The sequence below is a fragment of the Schistocerca piceifrons genome, chromosome X, assembly GCF_021461385.2.
Source record: "Schistocerca piceifrons isolate TAMUIC-IGC-003096 chromosome X, iqSchPice1.1, whole genome shotgun sequence".
NCBI lineage: Eukaryota > Metazoa > Arthropoda > Insecta > Orthoptera > Acrididae > Schistocerca > Schistocerca piceifrons.
Window position 1 is genome coordinate 873,510,637 of NC_060149.1, and position 25,803 is coordinate 873,536,439.

At 47.9% G+C, this 25,803-nt stretch overlaps 1 protein-coding gene across 2 annotated transcripts in view; it reads left to right on the plus strand.

Annotated features, from left to right (window-relative positions):
- LOC124721484 (PRA1 family protein 3) overlaps positions 1-25,803 on the plus strand; it is a 71,633-nt gene that overhangs the window by 8,265 nt on the left and 37,565 nt on the right. For both annotated transcript variants that reach the window (XM_047246491.1, XM_047246490.1), the window contains exon 2: positions 25,531-25,748. In XM_047246491.1, coding sequence (XP_047102447.1) covers positions 25,531-25,748 — 218 coding nt within the window. The remainder of the gene's footprint in view (positions 1-25,530; positions 25,749-25,803) is intronic.

The following is a 25,803-nucleotide window of genomic DNA, read 5'->3' on the forward strand; positions in this document are numbered from 1 at the left end:
AATTCATCACGAGTGGGGGGGTTAGGATGGAGCACGGCATCATGTACCCTCATGGTTGTAGCCACTTGACAATGCAGGAATCGCTCTGCTGGTGCCTGACATGTAATCTTCTCATGTCTGCTGAGGAGTAGATGCCTACCCAATCTGCGGCACTGGGACTGTGTGTGATGACTACTATGCCAGGTAGACTTTGCTGTGCCAGGTTGGTGCCCATGGGGAAAGCCTATGATCTGAGTGAGTGGCATTGGGACAGACAATCTGCAATGAAATGGATAACTCACCCATAACAGTGGCCATGCCAGCACAGTCATCTGAGCAGGTAGAAAACAAGATTTTAATGCGGAGGCTTACAATCCCCTTGGAGTTTGTTTTTGATCACACCATATTATGAGTCGGGCAAGGAGGTATTGTGGTGGAAAGTTTGCCCCGTTTTTGATATGTTCCAGAACTTGAAGAACCTTTTGCAACACTGAAGCCACTGTTTTTGTTGAAAATATTGACGAATAGGTTCAGAGGACTTGCTGCAATAAAGAAAATGAGAAATGGATCTTCATTGATCAAAACTTAGAATGCTAACCAATCACAGGCACTTCAGGCCAGTGACTAGTTAGGTGTTGTACCAGATACCATGTTCTCTCATAATAAATCAACAGGGTTTAAGGTACCATCATCCATCAGGACCTAATGCTGCAAACACATTAATAATTGGGTGCTAACCTACAGTAACATGGAGTCCATTTCGTACATTGAATCCAGAGAGTACGTAAGGATAATAGGGTGGACACTGGAGCTTTCATCGTAACTTTTGGTGGGAATGTTTTACCTGAGAAAGTTGAGTTCATGGTTTTTAGATGTGATGTCAAACCCTGTTTGCCACCTCTTATGAGATGGTTTACATCCCATAGGTTTGGACACGTCATGTTGTGCTAATGAGACTACTTTTTGGCTGTGTTGAAGGACAATAAATGATGGCAGCCCTTGCAGACAACTCCCTAAAGGTGTCAACTGCCCAGAATGCCATCCACCTCATTTGCCAACATATTCAGTTTCCAAGAGGGAGAAGAAAATCCAGGAGTGTGAAACACTTGGCTACTGGTCTGATCAAAGTGTTTAAAAAAATTGGCTCCACCCACTCAATATGATACCAAACTTTCCCAACATTGTGTCAAAATGTACATAGTATATGAAGGTCTTGAGCAGCAACTCATGGCCCTAGCCATGTCGGTGATTGTTTTTTCAGTTGGGCAAAGGGGCATCAGCTCCTTCGACCTCCAAATCCACAGCACTAATGTACCCAGTCCATTTACGTGGTCGAAGATGACTTGCCCTCCTCTTCCATCATCATCAGGGAAGAGGACACCTGCCAAGGCGCCCTCCCCAAAGGACAAAAGGCTAGCAAAAACTGAAACCTGACAGGAACAAAAAGGAGAAATCTGAAGTTAAACTGAATTCTGCTGCTTCAGTCGACCCACCCTTCATTCTCCCTGAGGTAGAGCCTATGAATAGTGATGAAGAATTGCACACTCATATGTAACATGTCTCAGCAGCAAAGTTATTCATTCTCCTGTTTTCCCCTTCATTACTTTCTCACTTCTGAATCTGACATTCCTTCAATGGAACTGTAATCACTACCATGCCACCTGGCCGAACTCCATCATTTAATGGTTATTTATTCTGCAGTTTACGTGTATCTTCAGGTGACATGGTTCTCAGAAACCCATCTCCCTGCTATGCCATCGTGGTCTGCAGCTGGTTATCAGGGAGTGCCATAGGGCACTTCAGTAACATAAACACCATCCTCCTATGGAACATTTTTCAAGAGACCTCGAGTGAACGTACAGTTTTTAATTAAAAAAAGAGGAGGAGTGTTGGGAACAGAATGTATCATCTATGAGAGTCTGCTCCCCAGTTGAGCAGAGTATGGACTAAACTCTGCTACATGTCTGAAAGAAGACACCATGCATTCATATAATCAATTTGCCTCAATGGGCAATGAATTCACAACTTTCAGTGGAGATCCACTTTTACATTAGACCACCAGTGAGAATCTAAAATTAGCAAGCATGGACGACACGGATGGGGGCTGCAGATAGGTCGTCATAGTTGGGAATGTGAGTCAACCAGAATGTGTTCAGTGTCTGCACTTTTGTGATAAATACTGTCTCTTGGTGGTGCAATGGCTAACACAACTGCCTAGTAAGCAGGAGATCTAAGGTTTCGTGTCCCGATCTGGCACACAAGTTTTCACTTGCTGGTGGTGATTCCACATAAAATCCCAATGCGACTTATATCATTAGTTCCTTCCCTCCCACGTCCACCTCCAATTTCCATAACATGTATCACAGCTGTGGATTTCGCGTGGTGTCTATTCTTTCGGGCATGTCCGAAAGTACAGATGCCATGCATTCACATAAAAGACCACCAGATTTCAACTAATTACCGACCCCCCCCCCCCCCTCTCTCTCTCTCTCTCTCTCTCTCTCTCTCTCTCTCTCTCTCTCTCTCTCTCTCTCTCTCTCTCTCTCTCTCACACACACACACACACACACACACACACACACACACACACACACACACATTTTGCTTGTGTAAATAAAAAGAATCATTAGTCAGTGACTATGTTGGTACCTGGAAGCTAGAGGACAATGTGGCTTGCAGGTGTTTTGATTGACCACAGACCAACTGATTCGCCTAGACCCTGCAGCATGCAATGCTTTTGCTCATTGCCAACACCTGATCACTGTGTTCTTCAGTTTTCAGAAGTGTACAATACCACCTGTTGCCATCACACCTGTCTACTCTGCACGAGTGTGGCTTCTAGTGCTTCTTACCTATTTCTTATCCAGAATTTCCTATCCCCCTCTTCATTCCCCAGCAACAAGTATGTACAGGAAACTGAGGTGCCTCGTGCATCAGTTCTGAGTGTTCCCGCTGTAGTAAATATTATCCTGGTTGTTGTGGGACCCACAGTCTCATCCTCACTGTTGTAGTTGACTTTTGCCTATATTATACTATGCACCTTAGGGTGCCATCTTCAGGGAACCATGCAAGTACGTTACTTGGCCCTGAACCATGGATTTCAATTTTCTCCCACTAAACTTACCTCATTCTCTCTGTAGACTCCGAACTGTGTATCCATACCCATAACTTTACCTTGGTAACCAATAACATGGTGTTGCTGAAGATTTCAAACTTAAGTATCTTATTTGACAGTATGTTAACATGGCTAATGCTGGCTGAAGGCACTAGCATGAGGACCCCACAGGAGATCCACAACTCTTTTGTGGATACGTGCGTAGCGAGCACGGGACCCCGAGCTAATGTGGCCTTCCTTCCTTTCCGGGCTGCATACCTTCCCTTTCCGCATCCTTCCCCATCCCCCATCTTCGCCCCCCCCATCACCTCTGGCTCTTTCCTTCCCTTTCTCCCCCTCTGGGAGTATGGTTTGTGCCTACGTCCGGAGACGGACGCTTGTAAATGTGCCGCATTCTTCGCCTTCCTTGCTTGTATGTCTTCATCCTTCCTTTATCCTTCTCTTTTCCTTACCTCTTCTCTTTACCCTCTTCTCCGCTGCGGCGTTTGAGACCCCTCTTCTTTCCTTTCCCTTTCTCTTTCTTCCTCCCTGTGCGTGTTTGAAGGCCGACAAACGCACTTCCATGCGTAGCCGGTGACGGGGTAACGCGTAATTCCCCGCCCTGGGTAGACAGGTAGGACACGTACGTACCCCCTGGTAACGGCCAGGCCCAGGGAGGGGTGATTACCCGAGCTGATACCTTTCGAAAGTGCCGATTGGTCCCTCCGTCCCTTTGTCGGGAGGTGTGACCTGAGGTGTGAACAATCACCTAAGGCGGGAGTGCCCTCAGAGAGGGCCCCCACAAGGGAGGAGCGCGCCATCGGAGACGCCGGTAATCATGGGGGATTCTTCCGCAATGGTTTCCTCACCTTCCACTATGTCTGCTCACAAACGTAAGTTCACTGAGTCTCAGCCACAGTCAGTTCTTCCAACGTTGCCACAGTTCCTTGTTGTTTCTCAGTCTGACGAAGGTCACGACTTCTCCACGGTCAACCCTTTCATTATTCAGAAAGGTGTCGACGCAATTGCAGGTCCTGTAAAGTCTTGTTCCAGATTACGGAATGGCACCCTGTTGTTAGAAACAGTCAGTGCCCTCCAGGCACAAAAATTGCTGCGTACCTCACTACTACACACCTTCCCTGTCCGGGTGGAACCGCACCGTACGTTAAATTCCTCGCGTGGAGTCGTTTATACACGCTCCCTCGATGGCTTGTCTGACGAAGAAATTCAGCAGTACCTGTCTGACCGAGATTGTCCCGTTTTTAAGGACGAAAAGCTCATCCAGGAAATTAGAGTAAAGGAAAAGGTGTTGACCTTTGCTGCTCGAAAATTATTCGCCAGTCGACAGCCCACCGTGCCTCAGAAAGGAAAATACAGCACTGTCCTTGCTTCTCCTCGGCCAACCAAGGAGGCGGCCACGCAGACTTGCGACCTCACCTTTAGTGCCACGGTCGTCAGATTGGCCTGCGCAAAGATCGCCCGTTCAACCTCACCACTTTCGCCTGCCCACTCTCTGGCTCACCCTTAGTCGGGTTCTGCTAAATCTCGAGCCCAAAAGTCAGACACCAAGACTTCGAAGAAAGAGCATACTCGTGAAGAGTTTTTACGTACCACAACTTCCCAACCATCTGTTCCTCCTTCATCTAAACATCATACTTCCAAGAAGGCTACAAAGAAACCCAGTTCCTCTCCTTCTCCACCATGGCGTGTCCCATCTACAGCACCACCTGACGGAAATCGCCCTCGGCCATCTTCTGTGTCGCCGAGGCGCACTGCTGGCGTCCGATCAACCGGCCGATCGCTGGTGGCAGGAGCTGCTCCTGACCAACCTATGGATCAGGATCTTCTGCCTTCGGCTGAATGCCATTCCATGCTGTCGGTCGCAAGCTCTGAGCAGTCGTTGAGTTGACAGCAACCTTGGTCGCATTCCTCCATCTTCTGTTCACCCTATGTCCATTATCCACTGGAATATCCGCGGTATTCGAGCCAATCGGGATGAATTGTCGATCCTCTTACGATCCTACTCGCCGGTCATCTTCTGTCTTCAGGAAACAAAGCTGCGTCCCCATGACCACTTTGTTCTCCCTCATTTTCAGTCCGTTCGATATGATCTCCCCTCTGTTGAAGGCACTCCAGCACATGGAGGACTCATGATTCTTCTCCATGAAACTCTCCATTATCACCCAATCCATTTAAACACTTCCTTCCAAGCTGTCGCCGTCCGTCTTTCCCTTTCCGGATACACGTTCTCTCTTTGTACTGTATACATTCCATCGTCCACACCAATGGCACGAGCTGATCTCCTTCATCTTCTTGGTCAGCTTCCACCCCCCTATTTGCTGGTTGGGGACTTCAATGCCCACCACCCGCTTTGGGGATCTCCGCATCCTTGTCCATGTGGCTCACTATTGCTAGACGTCTTCCACCAAGCGGATCTAGTTTGCCTCATCACTGGGGCCCCTACATTTTTGTCTGCCTCCACGACAAATTTATCTCATTTGGACCTTGCGGTCGGTACTGTTCCGCTAGCTCGGCGCTACGAATGGTTTGCCCTTGACGATACACACTAGTGTGACCACTTTCCATGTGTCCTTAGACTGCAGCCTCAACTGCCATACATGCGCCCGCGACGCTGGAAGTTTGCCCAAGCCGATTGGACACTTTTTTCGTCTCTAGCGACATTCGATGACCGTCTCTTAGTAAGATGCGGTCGGGCTCCCTGTTGATCAAAGCTGCTTCTGCCACCCAGTCTGCAGCTCGTTGTGCCTGTGATAGTCTTGACGATGTTCTGCTGTCTATTACTCCTCACCAATCTCTGAATATGGTCCAGGGAATAATTTTTCATAGGGACCCAATCCTGCAAACTGATGAACTCCAAGCTGATTTGGAGCGGCGTGGCATTCATTTTGTTCAATGTGTGCAGAAGGGCTCGCAAAGACAATTGCACCGATACTGGCGCCTTCATTCTGGCTTTTGAGGGGGATTGGTGCTTGCATTTTGGGCACATGTCTTTCTGCTGTATGGCGGACCCTTTGTGTGGTGACTGTGGCCACCCACTCCATGGGGAAGCCCCTGTGTTCCGTCACCTGTGTGTGTCAATTGTGCTGACTGCCACTCCCCCCATGTCCGGATTGCCTGCCTTAGAAGAAGGAAAAGAAGATTCAAGAATAGAAGCCCCTTGATTGTCTGTCTTGTGCTGAATCTCACCAAAAGTATGAGAGACTTCATCCAGTGTCACTATCTTTAACTTCTGCTCCTCCTCCTCCTCCTCCTCCTCCTCCTCCTCCTCCTCCTCCCTCGTCCTTACCCATCTCCCCGTCCCCCTGCCCTGCATTTCCCACGACCTCCTATCAGGGAGCCGCTCCCCCTCCCCAGCTGAAGAAGTGCCCCCCTTCTTTGGCATCTGCTCTTGGGACCTCTCTCCTCGGCGTCTCTCAGGTAGGAAGACTCTTACAACCACTTGGCCACAAGGCGCACCATCTGTGCACCCCAAGGTCGCCCGCTCTCCTTCGGTTCCAGATCTTGCAGAAGCCTGTACCCCCCTGTGCCGTGTTGATCAAAGCTGCTTCTGCCACCCAGTCCTCAGAAAGAAGAGGGGGAGGAGGAGGAGGAGGAGGAGAACAACATTAATCCCAAGACAAGGCACCACCGGTGCCCCCATGGGTACCATCTCTCTCCTTGCAACCTGAGTCTGAAATCTTATTTATGGATGTCACCCCATCATTGTCGGTGACGACTACTGACAGAGTGACCTGGCGTCCTCCTCGGCTTCTTCATGTGTACCCCTTGGACTCTCACCACACGATCATCCAGTGGAATTGCAATGGATACTATTGTCACCTAATGGAAGTGCAACATCTTGTCTCCTCCTATTCTGTGTTCTGTCTTGTTCTTCAAGAAACACATTTCCGTGATGGCCACTCTCGAACATTTCGTGGTTATGGGGCATTCTGTCGGAACTGTGCTGGCCCTGGTGTAGCATCCAGTGGGGTCTGCACTTTGGTTCACTCCGATGTCATTAGTGACTGAATCCCCCTATGTACCAACTTGGAAGTGATAGTGGTGCGAGTGCAGATGACTCTGGCACTCACCATTTGCAGTGTCTACCTCCCTCCAGGTAGGCCACTTCCTTACGTAGCACTGTCTACCTTAAACCAGCAACTCCTGCCCCTGTTTCTTCTCCTTGGGGACTTCAGTGTCCACTATCCATTGTGGCGGAGTGTCACTCCAACGGGTAGGGGCATCCTAATTGGCCAACTTATTACGGACCTCAATTTGTGTCTCCTCGATGGTGGTTCCCCCTCCTTCAGTGCCGCTCATGGCACCTTCTCTGCTATCGATCCCACAATCTCCTCCCTTGCCCTCGTGGCTTCCCTACATTGGTCATCCTATGATGACTTTTGTGACAGAGACCCTTTTCCAGTGATTCTATTGTTCCCCTGGTGACTTGGCAGAAAATCCTGAGAAATTTTGATCTTATGTCAAAGTGGTTGGTGGATCAAAACAAAATATACACACACTCTGTGACAAAAATGGTACTGAAACAGAGGATGACAGACTAAAGGCCGAAATACTAAATGTCTTTTTCCAAAGCTGTTTCACAGAGGAAGACTGCACTGTAGTTTCTTCTCTAGATTGTCGCACAGATGACAAAATGGTAGATATCGAAATAGATGACAGAGGGATAGAAAAACAATTAAGATCGCTCAAAAGAGGAAAGGCCACTGGACCTGATGGGATACCATTTCGAATTTACACAGAGTACGTGAAGGAACTTGGCCCCCCTTCTTGCAGCAGTGTACCATAGGTCTCTAGAAGAGCTTAGCGTTCCAAAAGATTGGAAAAGGGCCCAGGTCATCACCGTTTTCGAAAAGGGACGTCGAACTATAGACCTATATCTCTAACATCGAACAGTTGTTGTATTTTGGAACACGTATTATGTTAGAGTATGACGACTTTCTGGACACTAGAAATCTACTCTGTAGGAATCAGCATGGGTTTCGAAAAAGACGATCGTGTGAAACCCAACTCGTGCTATTCGTCCATGAGACTCAGAGGGCCATAGACACGGGTTCCTAGGCAGATGCTGTGTTTCTTGACTTCCGCAGGGCATTTGATACAGTTCCCCACAGTCATTTAATGAACAAAGTAAGAGCATATGGACTATCAGACCAATTGTGTGATTGGATTGAAGAGTTCCTATATAACAGAATGCAGTGTGTCATTCTCAATGCAGAGAAGTCTTCTGTAGTAAGAGTGATATCAGGTGTGCCACAGGGGAGTGTCGTAGGACCGTTGCTATTCACAATATATATAAATGACCTTGTGGATAACATCAGAAGTTCACTGAGGTTTTTTGTGGATGATGCTGTTGTATATCGAGAGGTTGTTGTTGTTGTTGTTGTTGTTGTCGTTGTTGTCGTCTTCAGTCCTGAGACTGGTTTGATGCATCTCTCCATGCTACTCTATCCTGTGCAAGCTTCTTCATCTCCTAGTACCTACTGCAGCCTACATCCTTCTGAATCTGCTTAGTGTATTCATCTCTTGGTCTACCTCTAAGATTTTTACCCTCCACCCTGCCCTCCAATACTAAATTGGTGATCTCTCGATGTCTCAGAAAATGTCCTACCAACCGATCCCTTCTTCTAGGCAAGTTGTGCCACAAACTTCTCTTCTCCCCAATCCTATTCAGTACCTCCTCATTAGTTACGTGATCTACCCACCTTATCTTCAGCATTCTTCTGTAGCACCACATTTCGAAAGCTTCTATTCTCTTCTTGTCTAAACTATTTATCGTCCACGTTTCACTTCCATACATGGCTATACTCCATACAAATACTTTCAAATATGACTTCCTGACACTTAAACCTATACTCGATGTTAACAAATTTTTCTTCTTCTGAAACGCTTTCCTTGCCATTGCCAGTCTACATTTTATATCCTCTCTACTTCGACCATCATCAGTTATTTTCCTCCCCAAATAGCAAAACTCCTTTACTACTTTAAGTGTCTCATTTCCTAATCTAATTCCCTCAACATCACCCTCCCTGTTGCTCCCACACCACCTACTTCGGAAGAAACAGCCATAGGGGCTTTGTCCCGACTTCTGAGCCTGGGAAACATAAAGCTTCTTCGGCTACTCTCTCTAGGAAGGGCTCCCTTGGGCCACTCCCCTTCCCAGGTTTCTGCTAGTGGGAAAGAAGACACCCGCCAGTCGCTGAAGAGCCCAAAAGCAGCTGGTCATAGGGCTTGACGCTCATCCTGTCCTGGAGATTGATTCAGTGATGTCCTCCCAGCCAGGGAAACTCAACGAACAGCACGAGAAATAAAAAAAGAAGAGCCCTAAGAACAAGGAACTTGGGGTGGCACCCATACCACCTCTACCTACAAGCTGCGTCTGAGGATGTGGTGCACGTTCTGACGTGCGCTGAGGACCTGGATCTCACTGGACCCTCAAATGCAATGGATATAGACTGCTTAGGCAATAAGTCGGTGGCAGCAGGTGATCCTGAGGCGTAAACTTCCTTACTGAATGTTCCATGCCTTCCCAGTCTCACAATGTCATTGCGCCAATTTTTTCCATCGCCTGACTTCGCTACGGCAACTGTTAAGCTTTACACCTGCTTTCTGCATTGCCCTCCAGGAAACCTGGTCCCGGCAATGTGGTCCCCTGCCCTCTGTGGCTATAAGGGATATTGCAGGAACCGTAGTGACTAGAATCGAGTGTCAGGTGGAGTTCGCATTTATGTCCTAAACTCAGTCTGTAGTGACACTGTGCCCCTTCACACCCCTCTTGTAGCTGTGGCTGTCAGAATATGGACAATGCAGGAAATAACTGTCTGCAATGTATATCTTCCTCCAAATGGTGCAGTACCCCTGAATGTATTAGCTGCACTGATTGATCAGCTCCCTAAACCTTTCCTACTTTTGGGAGATTTTAACACCATGTGGGGTGACACTGTGCTTACTGGCCGAGGCAAGGATGTCAAAACTTTACTGTCTCGGTTTGACCTCTGCCTCTTAAAAAGGGGGCCGCCACACATTTCAGTGTGCCTCGAGGTAGTTAGCCATTGATTTATCAATTTGCAGCCCAGGACTTCTCCCATCTACCCACTGGAGAGCACATGGTGACCTGTGTGATAGTGACCACTTCCCTATCCTCCTGTCACTGGCTCCCTCTCAGGCGCACGGACGCCTGCCCAGATGGGCTTTAAACAAGGTGGACTGGGAAACTTCACCTCTGATGTCACCGTTGACTCTGTCCCGCATGGTAACATCGATGTGATGGTTGATCAGGTGACTACCACAACCATTTCTGTGGCAGAAAATGCGATCCCTCGCTTTTTAGGATGCCCCCGGCGAAAGACAGTCCCTTGGTGGCCGCCTGAAGTCACTGAGGCAATTACAGAGCATCAGTGAGCTTTACAGCGACATAAACGAAACCCTTCCCTAGAGCATCTGATAGCCTTTAAGCGGCTCCTTGCCCGTGTACACGAGCTTATAAAATGACAGAAACAAGAGTGCTGGGAGAAGTAAGTGTTAACCGTTGGGTGCCATACGTCATCTTCCCAAGTCTGGACGAAGATCGGACGTCTTTTTGGGTACCAAACCCCAACAGGTGTCCCTGGCGTTAACATCAATGGCGTGCTATGTACCGAAGCAAACACAATTGCCGAGCAGTTTGCTGAGACCTATGCTCGAGCCTCTGTGTCGAAGAACTACCCCCCAACCTTTCACACCCTCAAATGGCGGATGGAAAGGAAAGTCCTCTCGTTCACTACACGCCACAGTGAGCGTCTATAATGCCCCATTTACAGAGTGGGAGCTCCGCACTTGCACATCGCCCTGACACAGCTCCTGGGCCGTATCGGATCCACAGTCAGATGATTAAACATCTCTCGTCTGACTACAAGTGGCATATCCTCGTCATCTTCAACCGGATCTGGTGTGATCACATCTTTCCTTCGCAATGGCGGGAGAGCACCATAGTTCTAGTGCTCAAACACTGAAAAAACCCACTTGATGTGGATAGCTATTGGCCCATCAGCCTCACCAATGTTCTTTGTAAGCTGCTGGAACGTATGGTATGTCGGCGTTTGGGTTGGGTCCTGGTGTCACGTGGCCTACTGGCTCCATGTCAGGGCAGCTTCCACCAGGCTCACTCTACTACTGATAATCTTGTGTCCCTTGAGTCTGCCATCCGAACAGCCTTTTCCAGACGCTAACACCTGTTTGCCATCTTTTATGATCTATGCAAAGTGTAGGACACCACCTGGCAACATCATATCCTTGCCACATTATACGGGTGGGGTCTCTGAGGCCTGCTCCAGATTTTTATCCAGAATTTCCTGTCGCTCCATACTTTGTGTCCAAGTTGGTGCCTCCCATAGTCCCCCCCCCCCTCCCCCCCCCCCCATATCCAGGAGATTGGGATCGCGTAGGGCTCTTATTGATTGTATCACTATTTTTAGTAGCCATTAACGGTCTAGCAGCAGCTGTAGGGCCACCCATCTCACCCTCTCTGTATGCAGACGACTTCTGCATTTCGTACTGCTCCACCAGCACTGTTGTTGCTGAGCAGTGCCTACATGGAACCATCCACAAGGTGCAATCATAGGCTGTCACACACGGTTTCCAGTTTTCAGCCGCTAAGATGTGTGTGATGCACTTAGATGTGTGTGATGCACTTCGGTCGGCATTGTACTGTTCATCCGGAACCAGTACTTTACATTCATGATGATCTACTCACTGTAGTGGAGACATATCGATTCTTAGGACTGGTTTTCGACACCCAATTGACTTTGCTACCTCACCTTCACCAGCTGAAGTAGAAGGTGCTGGCAGCACCTCAATGCCCGCCGCTGCCTGAGCAACTCCAACTGGAGTGCAAATCACTCTACTCTGCTGCATGCTGCAGCTCTACAAAGCCCTTGTTCAATTCCGCCTTGACTATGAGAGTCTCATTTATGGTTTGGCGGTGCCCTCAGCGTTGCGTGTAGTCGACTCAGTGCACACCTGTGGCATTCACCTAGTGACGGGCTTTTACAATGAGTCTGGTGACATGCACAACTGCTCGCCAGTTACGTTGCACACATTCCTAGTTCTCCTAAGCATCCGAAATACCGTCTCTTTTTTCCACCCACGGCAGTTCATCTCCCTCATCGGCAGCCCAAGTGTAGGCCACAGATTTGTCTGGACCTTTTGCAAGACCCTAAGGACTCAGTTACTCCTGCCACTCTCCGCTGTCATTTCCTCTCGAATCTTGATGTGTTCCGGGGCTCTGAAGTGGTTTACACAGGTGGCTTGATGGCTGATAGTCATGTTGGTGTCACCTATGTCCACAGAGGCCATTTTGAACAGCATTCCTTGCATGATGGCTGCAGTGTATTCACTGCATAGCTGGTGGCCATCTCTTGTGCACTGTCCCACCTTGACTGCTCAGCGATGAAATCTTGGGTTACCTGACTCGTTGCCGCTGATTTTACGTGACAATGCCTCATCGGCTGCTTTAGTTTCACGTTTTATTCGTGAGGGTGGGTTTTATCATTTGACCTAAGTTTCAATGCATATCGCTTGCCCCTCTTTGTCCTCCACCCTAGTGCTTCTAGGGTGGAGGTTTTAATGTGTTGCAGAGTGGCTGGTTTCTCCTTTTTTATCCTCATGGTCAGCCAGCCATGGTAATCTGCTTTGTCGTTTGAATCTCTTCATCCTGTTTCTTGCATTTATGTGGTTTTCTTGTCCCCTTTTGTCCATTTACATGTTTGTTGCCCTTCATCGTTCTTGTGATTTTTCCTTTCATTCCGTTTTGAGTTGTCAGTCTCATTTGTTTTGTTTTCACACTTGTCGCATTGTTTTATTCGGAGCAAGGGACTGATGACCTTGTAGTTTGGTCCCTTTCCCCCCTCTTTTAAACCAACCAACCAGCCAACCACTTTTGATGCCTCCCTCTCGAATTCCATTGATGTAGGCTTGGAAGGCATCTCTGCCACTACTCTTCATGCCGCTGGCACAGCTGCCCCCATATCCTCGGGTCCCTCTAGTCGTTAATAGATACCCTGGTGGAACAAGAATGTTGCAGTCACTGTCCAGGACCGCCAACGGAGGCTGCAGTGATTTGAGCTACTTCCATCACAGACAAACATCCTCACTTTCAAGCATTTCCGTGCTAACCCCCAGGGGGTCCACAACTCTTTTGTGGATACGTGTGTAGCGAGCACGGGACCCCGAGCTAATGTGGCCCTCCTTCCTTTCCGGGCTGCATACCCTCCCTTTCCGCATCCTTCCCGTCCCCCATCTTCGCCCCCCCCCCCCCCCCCCCTCACCTCTGGCTCTTCCCTTCCCTTTCTCCCCCTCTGGGAGTATGGTTTGTGCCTACATCCGGAGACGGACGCTCGAAACTGTTACAAATTCCTTGCTTTCTCCACTTGCAAGTCTTAGTCCTTCCTCTGTCCTTCTCTTTTCCTGCTCTCTTCTCCTTGCCCTTTTCTCCGCTGCGGCGTTTGAGACCCCTCTTCTTTCCTTTCCCTTTTTCTTTTTTCCTCCTTGTGCGTGTCTGAAGGCCGACCCACGCACTTCCATGCGTAGCCGGTGACGGGGTAACGCGTAATTCCCCGCCCCAGGTAGACAGGTAGGACACGTACGTACCCCCTGGTAACGGCCAGGCCCAGGGAGGGGTGATGTGCCGATTGGTCCCTCCGTCCGTTTGTTGGGAGGTGTGAACAATCACCTAAGGCGGGAGTGCCCTCAGAGAGGGCCCCCACAAGGGAGGAGCGCGCCATCGGAGACGCCGGTAATCATGGGGGATTCTTCAGCAATGGTTTCCTCACCTTCCACTATGTCTGCTCACAAGCGTAAGTTCACTGAGTCTCAGCCACAGACGGTTCTTCCATCGTTGCCACAGTTCCTTGTTGTTTCTCAGTCTGACGAAGGTCACGACTTCTCCACGGTCAACCCTTTCATTATTCAGAAAGGTGTCAACACAATTGCAGGTCCTGTAAAGTCTTGTTTCAGATTATGGAATGGCACCCTGTTGTTAGAAACAGTCAGTGCCCTCCAGGCACAAAAATTGCTTCGTACTTCACTACTACACACCTTCCCTGTCCGGGTGGAACCACACCATACTTTAAATTCCTTGCGTGGAGTCGTTTATACACGCTCCCTCGATGGATTGTCTGACGAAGAAATTCAGCACTACCTGTCTGACCAGGGCTTAACGGCTGTACATAGTTACGAAAAGGGTTGACACGAACATCATTCCAACCCACACTGTCTTCTTGACATTTGACAAAGTTCAACTCCCATCGAAAATCAAAGCAGGCTACGAGATAATTTCCATTCACCCTTACGTCCCAAACCCTACGCGTTGCTATCGGTGTCAGCGGTTCAATCACACCAGCCAGTCCTGTTCCAATCCGGCCAAATGTGTTACGTGTGGCACGGATGCCCATGAGGGTGCTTGTCCACCTCCATCCCCTCGCTGCATCAATTGTATGGGTGACCACGCTGCTTCCTCTCGAGATTGTCCCGTTTTTAAGGACGAAAAGCTCATCCAGAAAATTAGAGTAAAGGAAAAGGTGTCGACCTTTGCTGCTCGAAAATTATTCGCCAGTCGACAGCCCACCGTGCCTCAGAAAGGAAAATACAGCACTGTCCTTGCTTCTCCTCGGCCAACCAAGGAGGCGGCCACGCAGACTTGCGACCTCACCTTTAGTGCCATGGTCGTCAGATTGGCCTGCGCAAAGATCGCCCGTTCAACCTCACCACTTTCGCCTGCCCACTCTCTGGCTCACCCTTAGTCGGGTTCTGCTAAATCTCGAGCCCAAAAGTCAGACACCAAGACTTCGAAAAAAGAGCATACTCGTGAAGAGTTTTTACGTGCCACAACTTCCCAACCATCTGTTCCTCCTTCATCTAAACATCATACTTCCAAGAAGGCTACAAAGAAACCCAGTTCCTCTCCTTCTCCACCAAGGCGTGTCCCATCTACAGCACCACCTGGCGGAAATCGCCCTCGGCCATCTTCTGTGTCGCCGAGGCGCACTGCTGGCGGCCGATCAACCGGCCGATCGCTGGTGGCAGGAGCTGCTCCTGACCAACCTGTGGATCAGGATCCTCTGCCTTCGGCTGAATGCCATTCCATGCTGTCGGTCGCAAGCTCTGAGCAGTCGTTGAGTTGACAGCAACCTTGGTCACATTCCTCCATTTTCTGTTCACCCTATGTCCATTATCCACTGGAATATCCGCGGTATTCGAGCCAATCGGGATGAATTGTCGATCCTCTTACGATCCTACTCGCCGGTCATCTTCTGTCTTCAGGAAACAAAGCTGCGTCCCCATGACCACTTTGTTCTCCCTCATTTTCAGTCCGTTCGATATGATCTCCCCTCTGTTGAAGGCACTCCAGCACATGGAGGACTCATGATTCTTCTCCATGAAACTCTCCATTATCACCCAATCCATTTAAACACTTCCTTCCAAGCTGTCGCCGTCCGTCTTTCCCTTTCCGGATACACGTTCTCTCTTTGTACTGTATACATTCCATCGTCCACACCAATGGCACGAGCTGATCTCCTTCATCTTCTTGGTCAGCTTCCACCCCCCTATTTGCTGGTTGGGGACTTCAATGCCCACCACCCGCTTTGGGGATCTCCGCATCCTTGTCCACGTGGCTCACTATTGCTAGACGTCTTCCACCAAGCGGATCTAGTTTGCCTCATCACTGGGGCCCCTACATTTTTGTCTGCCTCCACGACAAATTTATCTCATTTGGACCTTGCGGTCGGTACTGTTCCGCTAGCTCGGCGCTACGAATGGTTTGCCCTTGACGATACACACTAGTGTGACCACTTTCCATGTGTCCTTAGACTGCAGCCTCAACTGCCATACATGCGCCCGCGACGCTGGAAGTTTGCCCAAGCTGATTGGACACTTTTTTCGTCTCTAGCGACATTTGATGAGCATCACTTTCCCAGCATCGACGATGAGGTCACACATATTACCGATGTTATTCTTACAGCTGCGGAACATTCAATACCACGCACCTCCGAATTGCCCCGGCACCCCCCAGTGTCTTGGTGGAACGAGGCATGCCGTGATGCAATACGTGAGTGGCGACGTGCTCTCCGCGTTTTCCGCCACCATCCTACTTTGGCCAACTGTATCTGCTATAAGCAGTTCCGAGCGTGATGCCGTCGTGTCATCTGCGATAGCAAGAAGGCAAGCTGGAAATTCTTTGTTGGCTCATTTAACACCTTCACTCCCTCCTCGGAAGTTTGGAGTCGGATTCGACGGTTCTCAGGCGCGCCTAGTTTCTCCCCGGTCTCTGGGCTCACTGTCCCACATGATACATTAGTGGACCCCGTCGCAATTTCTAACTCATTGGGTCAGCACTTTGCTGAGATTTCGAGCTCTTCAAATTACCCGCCAGCGTTTCTCCCGACGAAACGTGCAGCGGAAGTGCGACCTCTTGCTTTCTCCTCTCAAAATCGCGAAAGCTACAATACTGTTCTCTCCATGCGGGAACTCCAACATGCACTCTCTTCTTCTCGCTCCTCCGCCCCAGGACCAGATGGTATCCACGTCCAAATGTTGCTGCATTTATCAACCCATAGTCTGCGTTACCTCCTTCGCCTTTATAATCGAATTTGGACCGACAGTACTTTTCCCAGACGATGGCGGGAAGCTATCGTCGTTCCTGTTCCGAAACCTGGAAAAGGCAAACATCTCCCCTCTATCTAACGCCCCATTTCTCTCACGAGTAGTGTCTGTAAGGTTTTGGAGCGTATGGTGAATTACCGTTTAGCGTGGTGGCTGGAATCCCGCAGTCTTTTAACACCTGCCCAATGCGGATTCCGAAAGCATCGTTCTGCAGTTGACCATCTTGTTTCTCTCTCCACTTATATCATGAACAATTTTCTCCGGAAACGCCAAACAGTAGCTATATTTTTTGATCTGAAGAGAGCATAAGATACCTGTTGGAGGACGGGCATCCTCTGCACACTGTTATCTTGGGGCTTTCGAGGTCGGCTGCCCCTTTTTCTTCGCGAATTTATGGCAGAGCACACGTTTAGGGTGCGGGTGAACACTACTCTCTCCCGTACTTTCTCCCAAGAAAACGGGGTACCCCAGGGCTCCGTGCTGAGTGTTGTATTGTTTGCCATTGCCATCAATCCAATTATGGATTGTCTCCTTCCCGATGTCTTGGGCTCCCTCTTTGTGGACGATTTTGCGATCTACTACAGCTCTCAACGGACCAGCCTTCTTGAACGACGTCTTCAAGGATGTCTCGATCGCCTCCACTCTTGGAGCATCGAAACCGTCTCCCGTTTTTCTCCCAGTAAGACCGTTTGTGTTAGTTTTTGGCGACGTAAGGAGTTTCTTCCACCCTCCTTACATCTAGGACCTGTCAACCTTCCGTTTTCAGAGGTCACTAAATTCTTGGGTCTTATGTTTGACAGAAAACTGTGCTGGTCCTCCCACGTTTCCTATCTTTCGGCTCGCTGTCTGCGATCCCTTAACACCCTCGGTGTCCTGAATGGTACCTCCTGGGGAGCGGACCGAGTGGTCCTTCTCCGCCTCTATCGCGCCTTAGTGCGCTCGAAATTGGACTATGGAAGCATAGTCTACTCCTCTGCTCGGCCGTCTATTCTTCGGCGTCTCGACTCTATCCACCATCGTGGATTACGTTTAGTGTCTGGAGCTTTTTACACCAGCCCTGTGGAAAGCCTTTATGCTGAGACTGCTGAACCTCCGCTGTCCAATCGGCGAGCAGTCCTTCTGAGTCGTTATGCTAGCCATCTGTCTTCCATGCCTGCTAATCCAGCCCATGACCTTTTTTTCGACGCCTCCTTTGATGTAGAGTATGCAGGCCGCCCCTCCTCCCTACTACCACCAGGAGTCCGCTTCCGTCAACTGCTCCATTCTCTTTCCTTCCGCTTTCCTAAAACCTTCTTGACAACTTGGGGTACAGCACCGCCTTGGCTCCGTCCCCGGATCTGCCTGCTCCGTGACCTTTGTCAATTTCCCAAGGATGGTACCCCTTCACTTGTTTATCGTCGGGCATTTGCTGGTCTATGTGCACAAATGACGGACGCCACATTTATTTACACCGACGGCTCGAAAACATCGTTAGGTGTAGGGAGTGCCTATATTGTTGGCGACACCCTAAATCACTTTCGGCTTCCCGACCAGTGTTCGGTTTATACAGCGGAGCTTTACGCTGTTCTTCAGGCTGTCCAATACATCCGTCGCCATCAGCAGATACAGTAAGTTATCTGTTCAAATTCTCTCAGCTCTCTCCTCAGTCTCCAAGCTCTCTACCCTGTCCACCCCCTGGTCCATCGGATTCGGGACTGCCTTCACTTGCTCCACTTGGGGGGCGTCTCGGTGACGTTCCTCTGGATCCCAGGACATGTTGGTATCTGTGGAAATGCGGTGGCCGATATAGCGCCAAGGCTGCAGTCTCTCTTCTTCGGCCAGCTATTCGCACGATTCCCTTCGCCGATCTACGGAGTGTTTTATGTTGTCGTGTTGTTCATTTATGGCATGCTCATTGGTCGACACTTCCCCATAATAAATTGCGGGACGTGAAATCTTTTCCTTGTGCTTGGACCTCTTCCTCCCAAACGCGTCGTCAGGAGGAGGTAATTTTAAATAGACTCCGGATAGGGCACTGTCTTTTTAGCCATCGACATCTTTCAAGCGGCTATCCTCCCCCACTCTGTCCCCACTGCTCTCAGCTGTGGACGGTAAGACACGTTTTAATTGAGTGCCCCTATTTTAATCCGTTACGCTCCCGTCTACAGCTATCGCCTGATATATCGTCGATTTTAGCAGATGAGACGCGCTCAGCCGACCGCGTTCTCAAGTTTATTAGTGCCAGTGAAATGACGTCAGTCATTTGAAGCTTTTTTTGGGGACAACCAACCCCTTTCTGTAGTGGATTTTTAAGCCTTCCTTCTGCTTTTAGTTTCTCCAATTTTATGACTTTCGTTCCCATTGCTGCTGGTTTTCAACTTCGGTTTTTTACTGGTTCCTAAGTCACGGACCGGGTGCTAATGACCATAGCAGTTTTGCGCCCTCAAAACCCAAAAAAAAAAAGAATAATAATTCCGCGCTAAGGCTTGTTACCTTATTAAGCGAAGTGAAAAGGAATGCTGGGCACACATGCCACTTCATCACGGGTTTGGTCCAAGCTCCATAGCCTTCTGGGTCACCAGTGATAGTCAACTGTCCAGGGTCTGAGCCTCCAAGGTGCTCTGTGCACTGATCCATTGGTTCTTGGTTCTCACAGAACACCTCGCTACAGCATCATTGTCCTCTTCCTACCCTACTGCCTTTCTCCGGCAGAAACGCAGAGTTGTCCCCCCCCCCCCCCCCCTTCCCCGTTTCATCCCACACCACGTTGAGCCTTATACTGCACCCTTCACTGAATGGAGAATTGGTGCAGGCTCTTAGTTCTTCACGAGACACGGCCCCAGGCCCGTATTCCATCCACAACCAAATGATCCAACACTTGGACATTCCCCAGAGGCAACAGCTCTTCAGTGTCTTCAACCTCATTTGGCTCAAGAGTGCTTTTCCATCACAATGGCCAGACAATATAATTATCCCCGTCCGGTGCCATCACATTTTAGTGGCCCTCCATGACTGGGGCTTCTGTGGTCCCCCTCGGATTTTTATCCGCGAGTCGTCTCACAGGCTCTTCCGGGTTAGAGTTGTCACTTCACTCAGCGCCCCTCAGATTCAGGAGAATGGTATCCCACAGGGTTCTGTGCCAAGTGTCACACTCTTCCTCATTGCCATCAATGGGCTTGTGACCTCTGGTTGCCGCAGCATTGTATGTTGGCAATTTTTGAATCTGGTGCAGCTCTCACTCAGTAGCATCTGTTGAGCGCCATCCAACAGGCATCTGCATGGGCCACTGCCCATGGCTTCCAGTTTTCTTCCTCCAAAACACTCTTGTCGTTGACCCACAGTACACTCCAAGCAACCAGCTCCTCGATGTTGTAGCACAGTCCCGTTTCTTTAGCTTTATTTTCAATAATATGCTGACATGGCTGCCCCACATTTGCCACCTATAGACTACATGTATGCGGAAGATTAATTCTGCCTCCTGGCCCACACATCTTGGGGTGCAGACCGTTCCACTCTCATCCATCTTTACCATGCTCTGGTCTTGTCCAGACTAGATTATGGTGGTCAGGTTTATGGCTCAGCAGCTCCTTCCACTTTGAAACTCCTTGAACATGTCCATCATTGTGGGGTGCGTCTGGCTATTGGTGCCTTTCGCACTAGTCTTGTTGATAATCTCCTCACAGAAGAGGGGAATCCCCCTCTACACATCTGACAGAGCCAACGCCTTGTTTCTTTTGCATTCACCATTCGCAAATTCCCTGACCATTCTGTGTACCCTGTGCTCTTTGCCAATGAGGGATGTCTCCCTCCTAACACCCGTCCATGGGTGGGATTGCCGGTTGGCATGTGTCTCACTTCCCTCTGTCGGGATCTCCATCTCTACTCACTGGACTGCACCTTGTGTCTTTCCTCCCATACCCCCCACCCTTGGATGGTGCCTAGACCACATACTAGGACTGATCTATTCCAGAGTCCTAAGGTCTCTGTTGCTCCTATGGTTTACCAGCGTCGTGTATGTGCCATCTTTGCAGAGTTCTAGGGTGCCACCATCTTTTACATTGATGGTTCTAAGACACTCGATAAGGTGGGATACACTTTTACGTTTCCTACTGGCTTCAAACACCATTTATTGCTGGGATCATGTAGTGTCTTCACAGCAGAGCTTCTAGACATTCATAGGGCCCTCCATTTTGTTTCTCAGGTCTCCCTCCACAGTGTTCTAATTTGTTCAGACTTCATGAGCAGACTGCAGGCTGTCGACCGATGCTACTCTTGTCACCCTTTGGTCTCTGCTATCCATGACCTTCTCTCCACTCTTGAGTGTGCCATCTGTTCAGTCATCTCTCTCTGGGTCCCAAGTCATGTGGGCATGCCAGGAAATGAACTGGCTGACCGTTTGGCTAGAGAAGCAGGTACTTACCGACTATTTCCTTTCACGATTCCAGCTTCAGATATGTGGGTCTATGTCAAATCTCTCTTTGCGCAAAAGTGGAATGCCATCTGGAGTGCTACTGCTCTTAGTAATAAACTCCACACAATCAAGGAGTCTACTGCAGTTTGGCCCTCTTCCTTCCGCTCCTCTAGGAAGGAGTCCACTGTTTTATGCCATTTACGCATTGGTCATACCCTGCTCACCCATTGTTTCCTCCTACGTAACGACACACCCCCACAATGTGGTTGTGGAGCCTAACTGACGATATCTCACATATTGGTGGAATGTCCCTTTCTTTCGGCACTTCATGTTAAGGATAGTCTTTCCAATTGCTTAAATTTAATATTAGCAGACAGTCTACGGATGGTTGAACTGGTCCTCATTTTCCTCTATGAAAGTGGTTTTTATTTCCAGATATGAGGTCCTACTTTAGTCTTGGAGCAGAGGCATGTTGGTTGTGGTTGGGACTTCGTTTAGTCTTCCTGGTCTGTGACCCCAAGACCATCCCACCTTTTTTTCCAGGTTTTAGATTTGGTCTCACCTTTTATGCTTTTATTGTGCGTGTGTAATGTTCATCATTTTATCATTTGACTCCTCTGACTGGATCCCTCCACTTCTATTGGACCCTCTTTCTTCTGAGACTAAGTTAGGAATCGCCGGGCTGATGTCACTGTTGGGCCCCATAACCCCCTCTCAATCAATCAATTAATCAATCGGTGTGTGGGCAGTGATTCTTGGTGTCCACATACGCGGACCGGCTATTATTCCACAACACTCAGACGGAGGAATGTACCGGGACTTCCTGCAGAATACTCTGCCTGGGCCACTTGCAAGTGAGCCATTGGCAGAACAACAGGTCATATGGTTTGTGCATGATGACACATTATCCCTCTTCCACATTACAGCTCACGGACACCTCAGCATCGTCTTGCCCTGACATTAGGTAGGACACAGAGGCCCTGTAGCATGGCCTGCTAGATTACTGGACGTAAACCCTCTGGACTCTTACCTCTGGGTGCGTTTGAATAGTGTTGTGTTTGCTGAATCAGTTCTTGATGTGCAGACCATTCAACAGCATGTTGACAACACCTGTGATGCTATTTTTTGAGAGGCCGGGACGCACGAAAGGGTGCGGCAATCCATGATGCGACGTGTAAACGCATGCATTGCATCCCATGTAGCCCACTTGAGACACCTGTCGTCATGGGGATGCAATGCAGCTCTATACTGTGTTCCAGGATTATTTTTGTCATTGCATGCACATTGTCCATTTCTGGACACATGTTTATAGGACCTTTTTTCTCCATTTCGTCAGGAATCCATCCGGGCAGTTTGTCAGTTTTATTAATGTTCACCCTGTATAGAGTTCCATCTGGGCACCCGCCTGCCCCACTGTGGTGTGTACCCAATCCTATGATTCAGATGCACCTCTCCTGTAGCTCTAAGGAAAATGCTGATTCCACATTACCATGTGCCTATTTATTTCGACTCTCCGTGACTACGCAAATTCGACATGCATCTACATAGAGGGATAGGAAATCAATGACATGGTGGATTGTGTGTTTTGCACATGCTAGGGGACACAAGAAGTATTCTCTGCCGAGTACATTTGTGTACATGCTGCAGAGTTGAGTCATACCATGGGCTATATCTTGCCACTAAGGACTTCCTGGTTTGTAGCAACTCCATGAGCTGCTGACAAGACATATCTCAATGCTATCCCAGAAACTTGTTGGTCACTAACATCAGAGACCTATTAGTTGACATCCATAGCTCCATAACCACAGTAACTGAGCCATGTGGGTATTCTTGGAAATGAACTCATTGACAAATTATCTAAAGAAGCAACCACAGGAGACAAACTTAAAGTTGGAGTACCAGGCACAGACCGAAGATGGCAAGTTCGATATCAAATTTTGAGTCTCTGGGATATGGAATGGCAGGCTACCATGACCCTCAACAAGCTTGGAGAAATTAAAGGTACCACCGAGGTGTGGCACACTTCTCTTCAAGCCTCTTGTAAAGATGTCATCGTACTGTGCTGAATCTGTGAGAGCTACACCAGACATACCCACGAGTTCCATTCACCTCAGGAAGACTCTCCTTAATGCAGCTGTGTTAGTAATCTCACAATAGCCCATATTCATGAAGTATGTGGCCTGATGGTTCATCTGAGGTGAGCAATTAACCTGTCTACCTCCTTACCACAGATACTTGCAGATGATGGGATAACAGCTAACAGCATAAGTTTTCTGAGGGAAAGCAGATTTTATAATAAAATTTATTGCACTTCAATGTTTAGTGTTGGGTGGATCTGTGGGGGGGAGAGGGGTTCCTCTCACTGCGACATGTGGCCTTACAGCAACTTTCTACCTCTGCACTGTCAGGCCGTTATAAATTTTTTTCTCTCTGTTTTATTTCTGTAACAGTTTAAGCTAACTGCCTCTCAATTCCTTACAGTCTTCATTTTCTCAGCCCATTTTAATATGACAATGATTACCTCTTGTGAAGTATCCTTCAGTGACTGGTTAGATTTTAGCTGCCTGGGTTTTCTCTCACTTGAACTACTTCTTACTGTTGCACCTATTTTCATCCACGATGAGAAGGATGCAAAACCCGGAGCTGTCAGTTCTCCTTTTCTTGTTCCACATTGCTTTATTTGAATTACCAAAATGCCTAATCTCTATAAACCCGTAGGCATCATCTATTTTCTGGATGGGGGTGGGGTGGTTGGGACTGGGGCATCTTCCACTACAAGCTGGTTCTGAGGGTCCCTCGACCCTACCTCTTTTGCCAGTTGCCTTGGTCATCCCTCTTGCTCTATTTTAATTGTGTTTAGATGAGGTTAGCCCCCCTTTTTCTGCTCCACCCTATTTTCTGTTTTAGTGGTAGCACTCTGGTAAATAGTTTGTGCTGTTCCCCTCTTTTAACACCTTCATTATGATGAATCGTCACTGAGATGGCATGGACAATGGTCACTGTCGCATGCAGATCCCTGGGGGAACACTCGTTTGGCATTACCTGTCTACTGACCTAATTATTTCACTGGCTTATTTTAGTATTGTTGGCCCAACTGATATCCATTACATTTTAGCATACTCACTTCTACTATTACAAATTTCCCACCTATAAGGTATTGTTTACACTTAACGGTCTTTGCCCTTAATTGGGGTGGCAGGTGGCAGGGGCCATATGTGAGTGGGGTTTGTCTTGCTGCAGATGGACTCTGGGAGACCTCTCATCTGCTCTGACCTACAGTCTAGCTGGAGCCATATGCGTTTACTTATCTTTAAATTATTTCTCAGCTCTGGCACCAGTATTGCTTCAAAGACCTTGATTTAATCACTCGTCCAGTCTTTCATAATTTAATCAAAGTTCTGACTGACATGAGATGAACTCTTTTGATGGAGGGACTACTGATTTCGCTGCTTAGTCTTTTAACCCCCCACCAACCAATAATGTAGAAATTTGTCCTGCTAGTATCAATGACGTTGAGTTGTCAATCAAGGAAAACCCATCCCATTTGCAAATACACTTCAGTAATAATCAATTTTCTCATCTGCTTACATGATTTAGAATTTTAAAAGGAAATTTATATGTCTTGAACAATCTCCATATATTAAACATAGAGGACTATCAATTAGCAGCTATTTCTGGAAGGATAATATGGGGAAAGGAGAATTTGTCATGCATGTAAAAATAAAATAAAGTTCAAATATATTGATAAACAGTAATTTTTGTTTAGATAAAAAATTGAATGCATTTGTGTGTAAGCTGTGGGCACCAGAAAAGTCATATAAAATTGTTAACTATGTAGACCCAGTTGGGAAACTTTCAATATTCTTGCAAAAAACTGAGTCGTCATATCACTTAGCAGACAAGACATTACATGATAGGCTCTGAGGACTTTACTATTAAATATTGTGTTAGACTCAGATAAAAGGTACAATGTTGAAATATTACTTAACACTCATGGCAACTCACGGCATATGTTCTGTTGTTAATTTTACCATCAAAATCACACATAAAAACAGAACACTAATAGACAACATTTTTGTGGATGAAAATGTAGTCAGTGATATAAATGTTCATGCGCTAGTGAATGATCTCTGTGGCCATGATGCAAAACTAGCCAAACTACACAACTTATCTGATTAGAGTCAAGTGGTATCATATAAAACAGAGTAATTAATGAACAGAAAACAAAGTTTAAAGGCTGCCCCACAGGGAGGTGCTGGAAAGATGTGCATGTCAGTTATGATCCATGGAACACACAGTTAACCAACTTATATCTTGTAATTTGGAAATTAATTAATCTCTAACTGAATTTAATTTTGTATTGGTCTCCTAAAAGAAAAAGTTTACAGATTGTGTTTCTTACTTTTTTCAGTGTTATTCATCCAGTGGATTTGTTTCTGGGATTTCTGTCAACATTTGGTGCATTTTGCCTTTTTTACTATTTCATTAACTCTTCAGCATCAACCAGAGCATTTAAGAAGAACTACCCAGTTTTTGGACTGATACTTATATTAGTTGCCATTCACTTTGCTGTTTATTTGCTGGGGTCCATGTTAGTTTTTCTGATGGGTATATTGCTTCCTGTTGCAGGTAAATTTGTTTATTAAATGTCAAGTGAAGCCATTTAAGCAAACCTATATTTTAA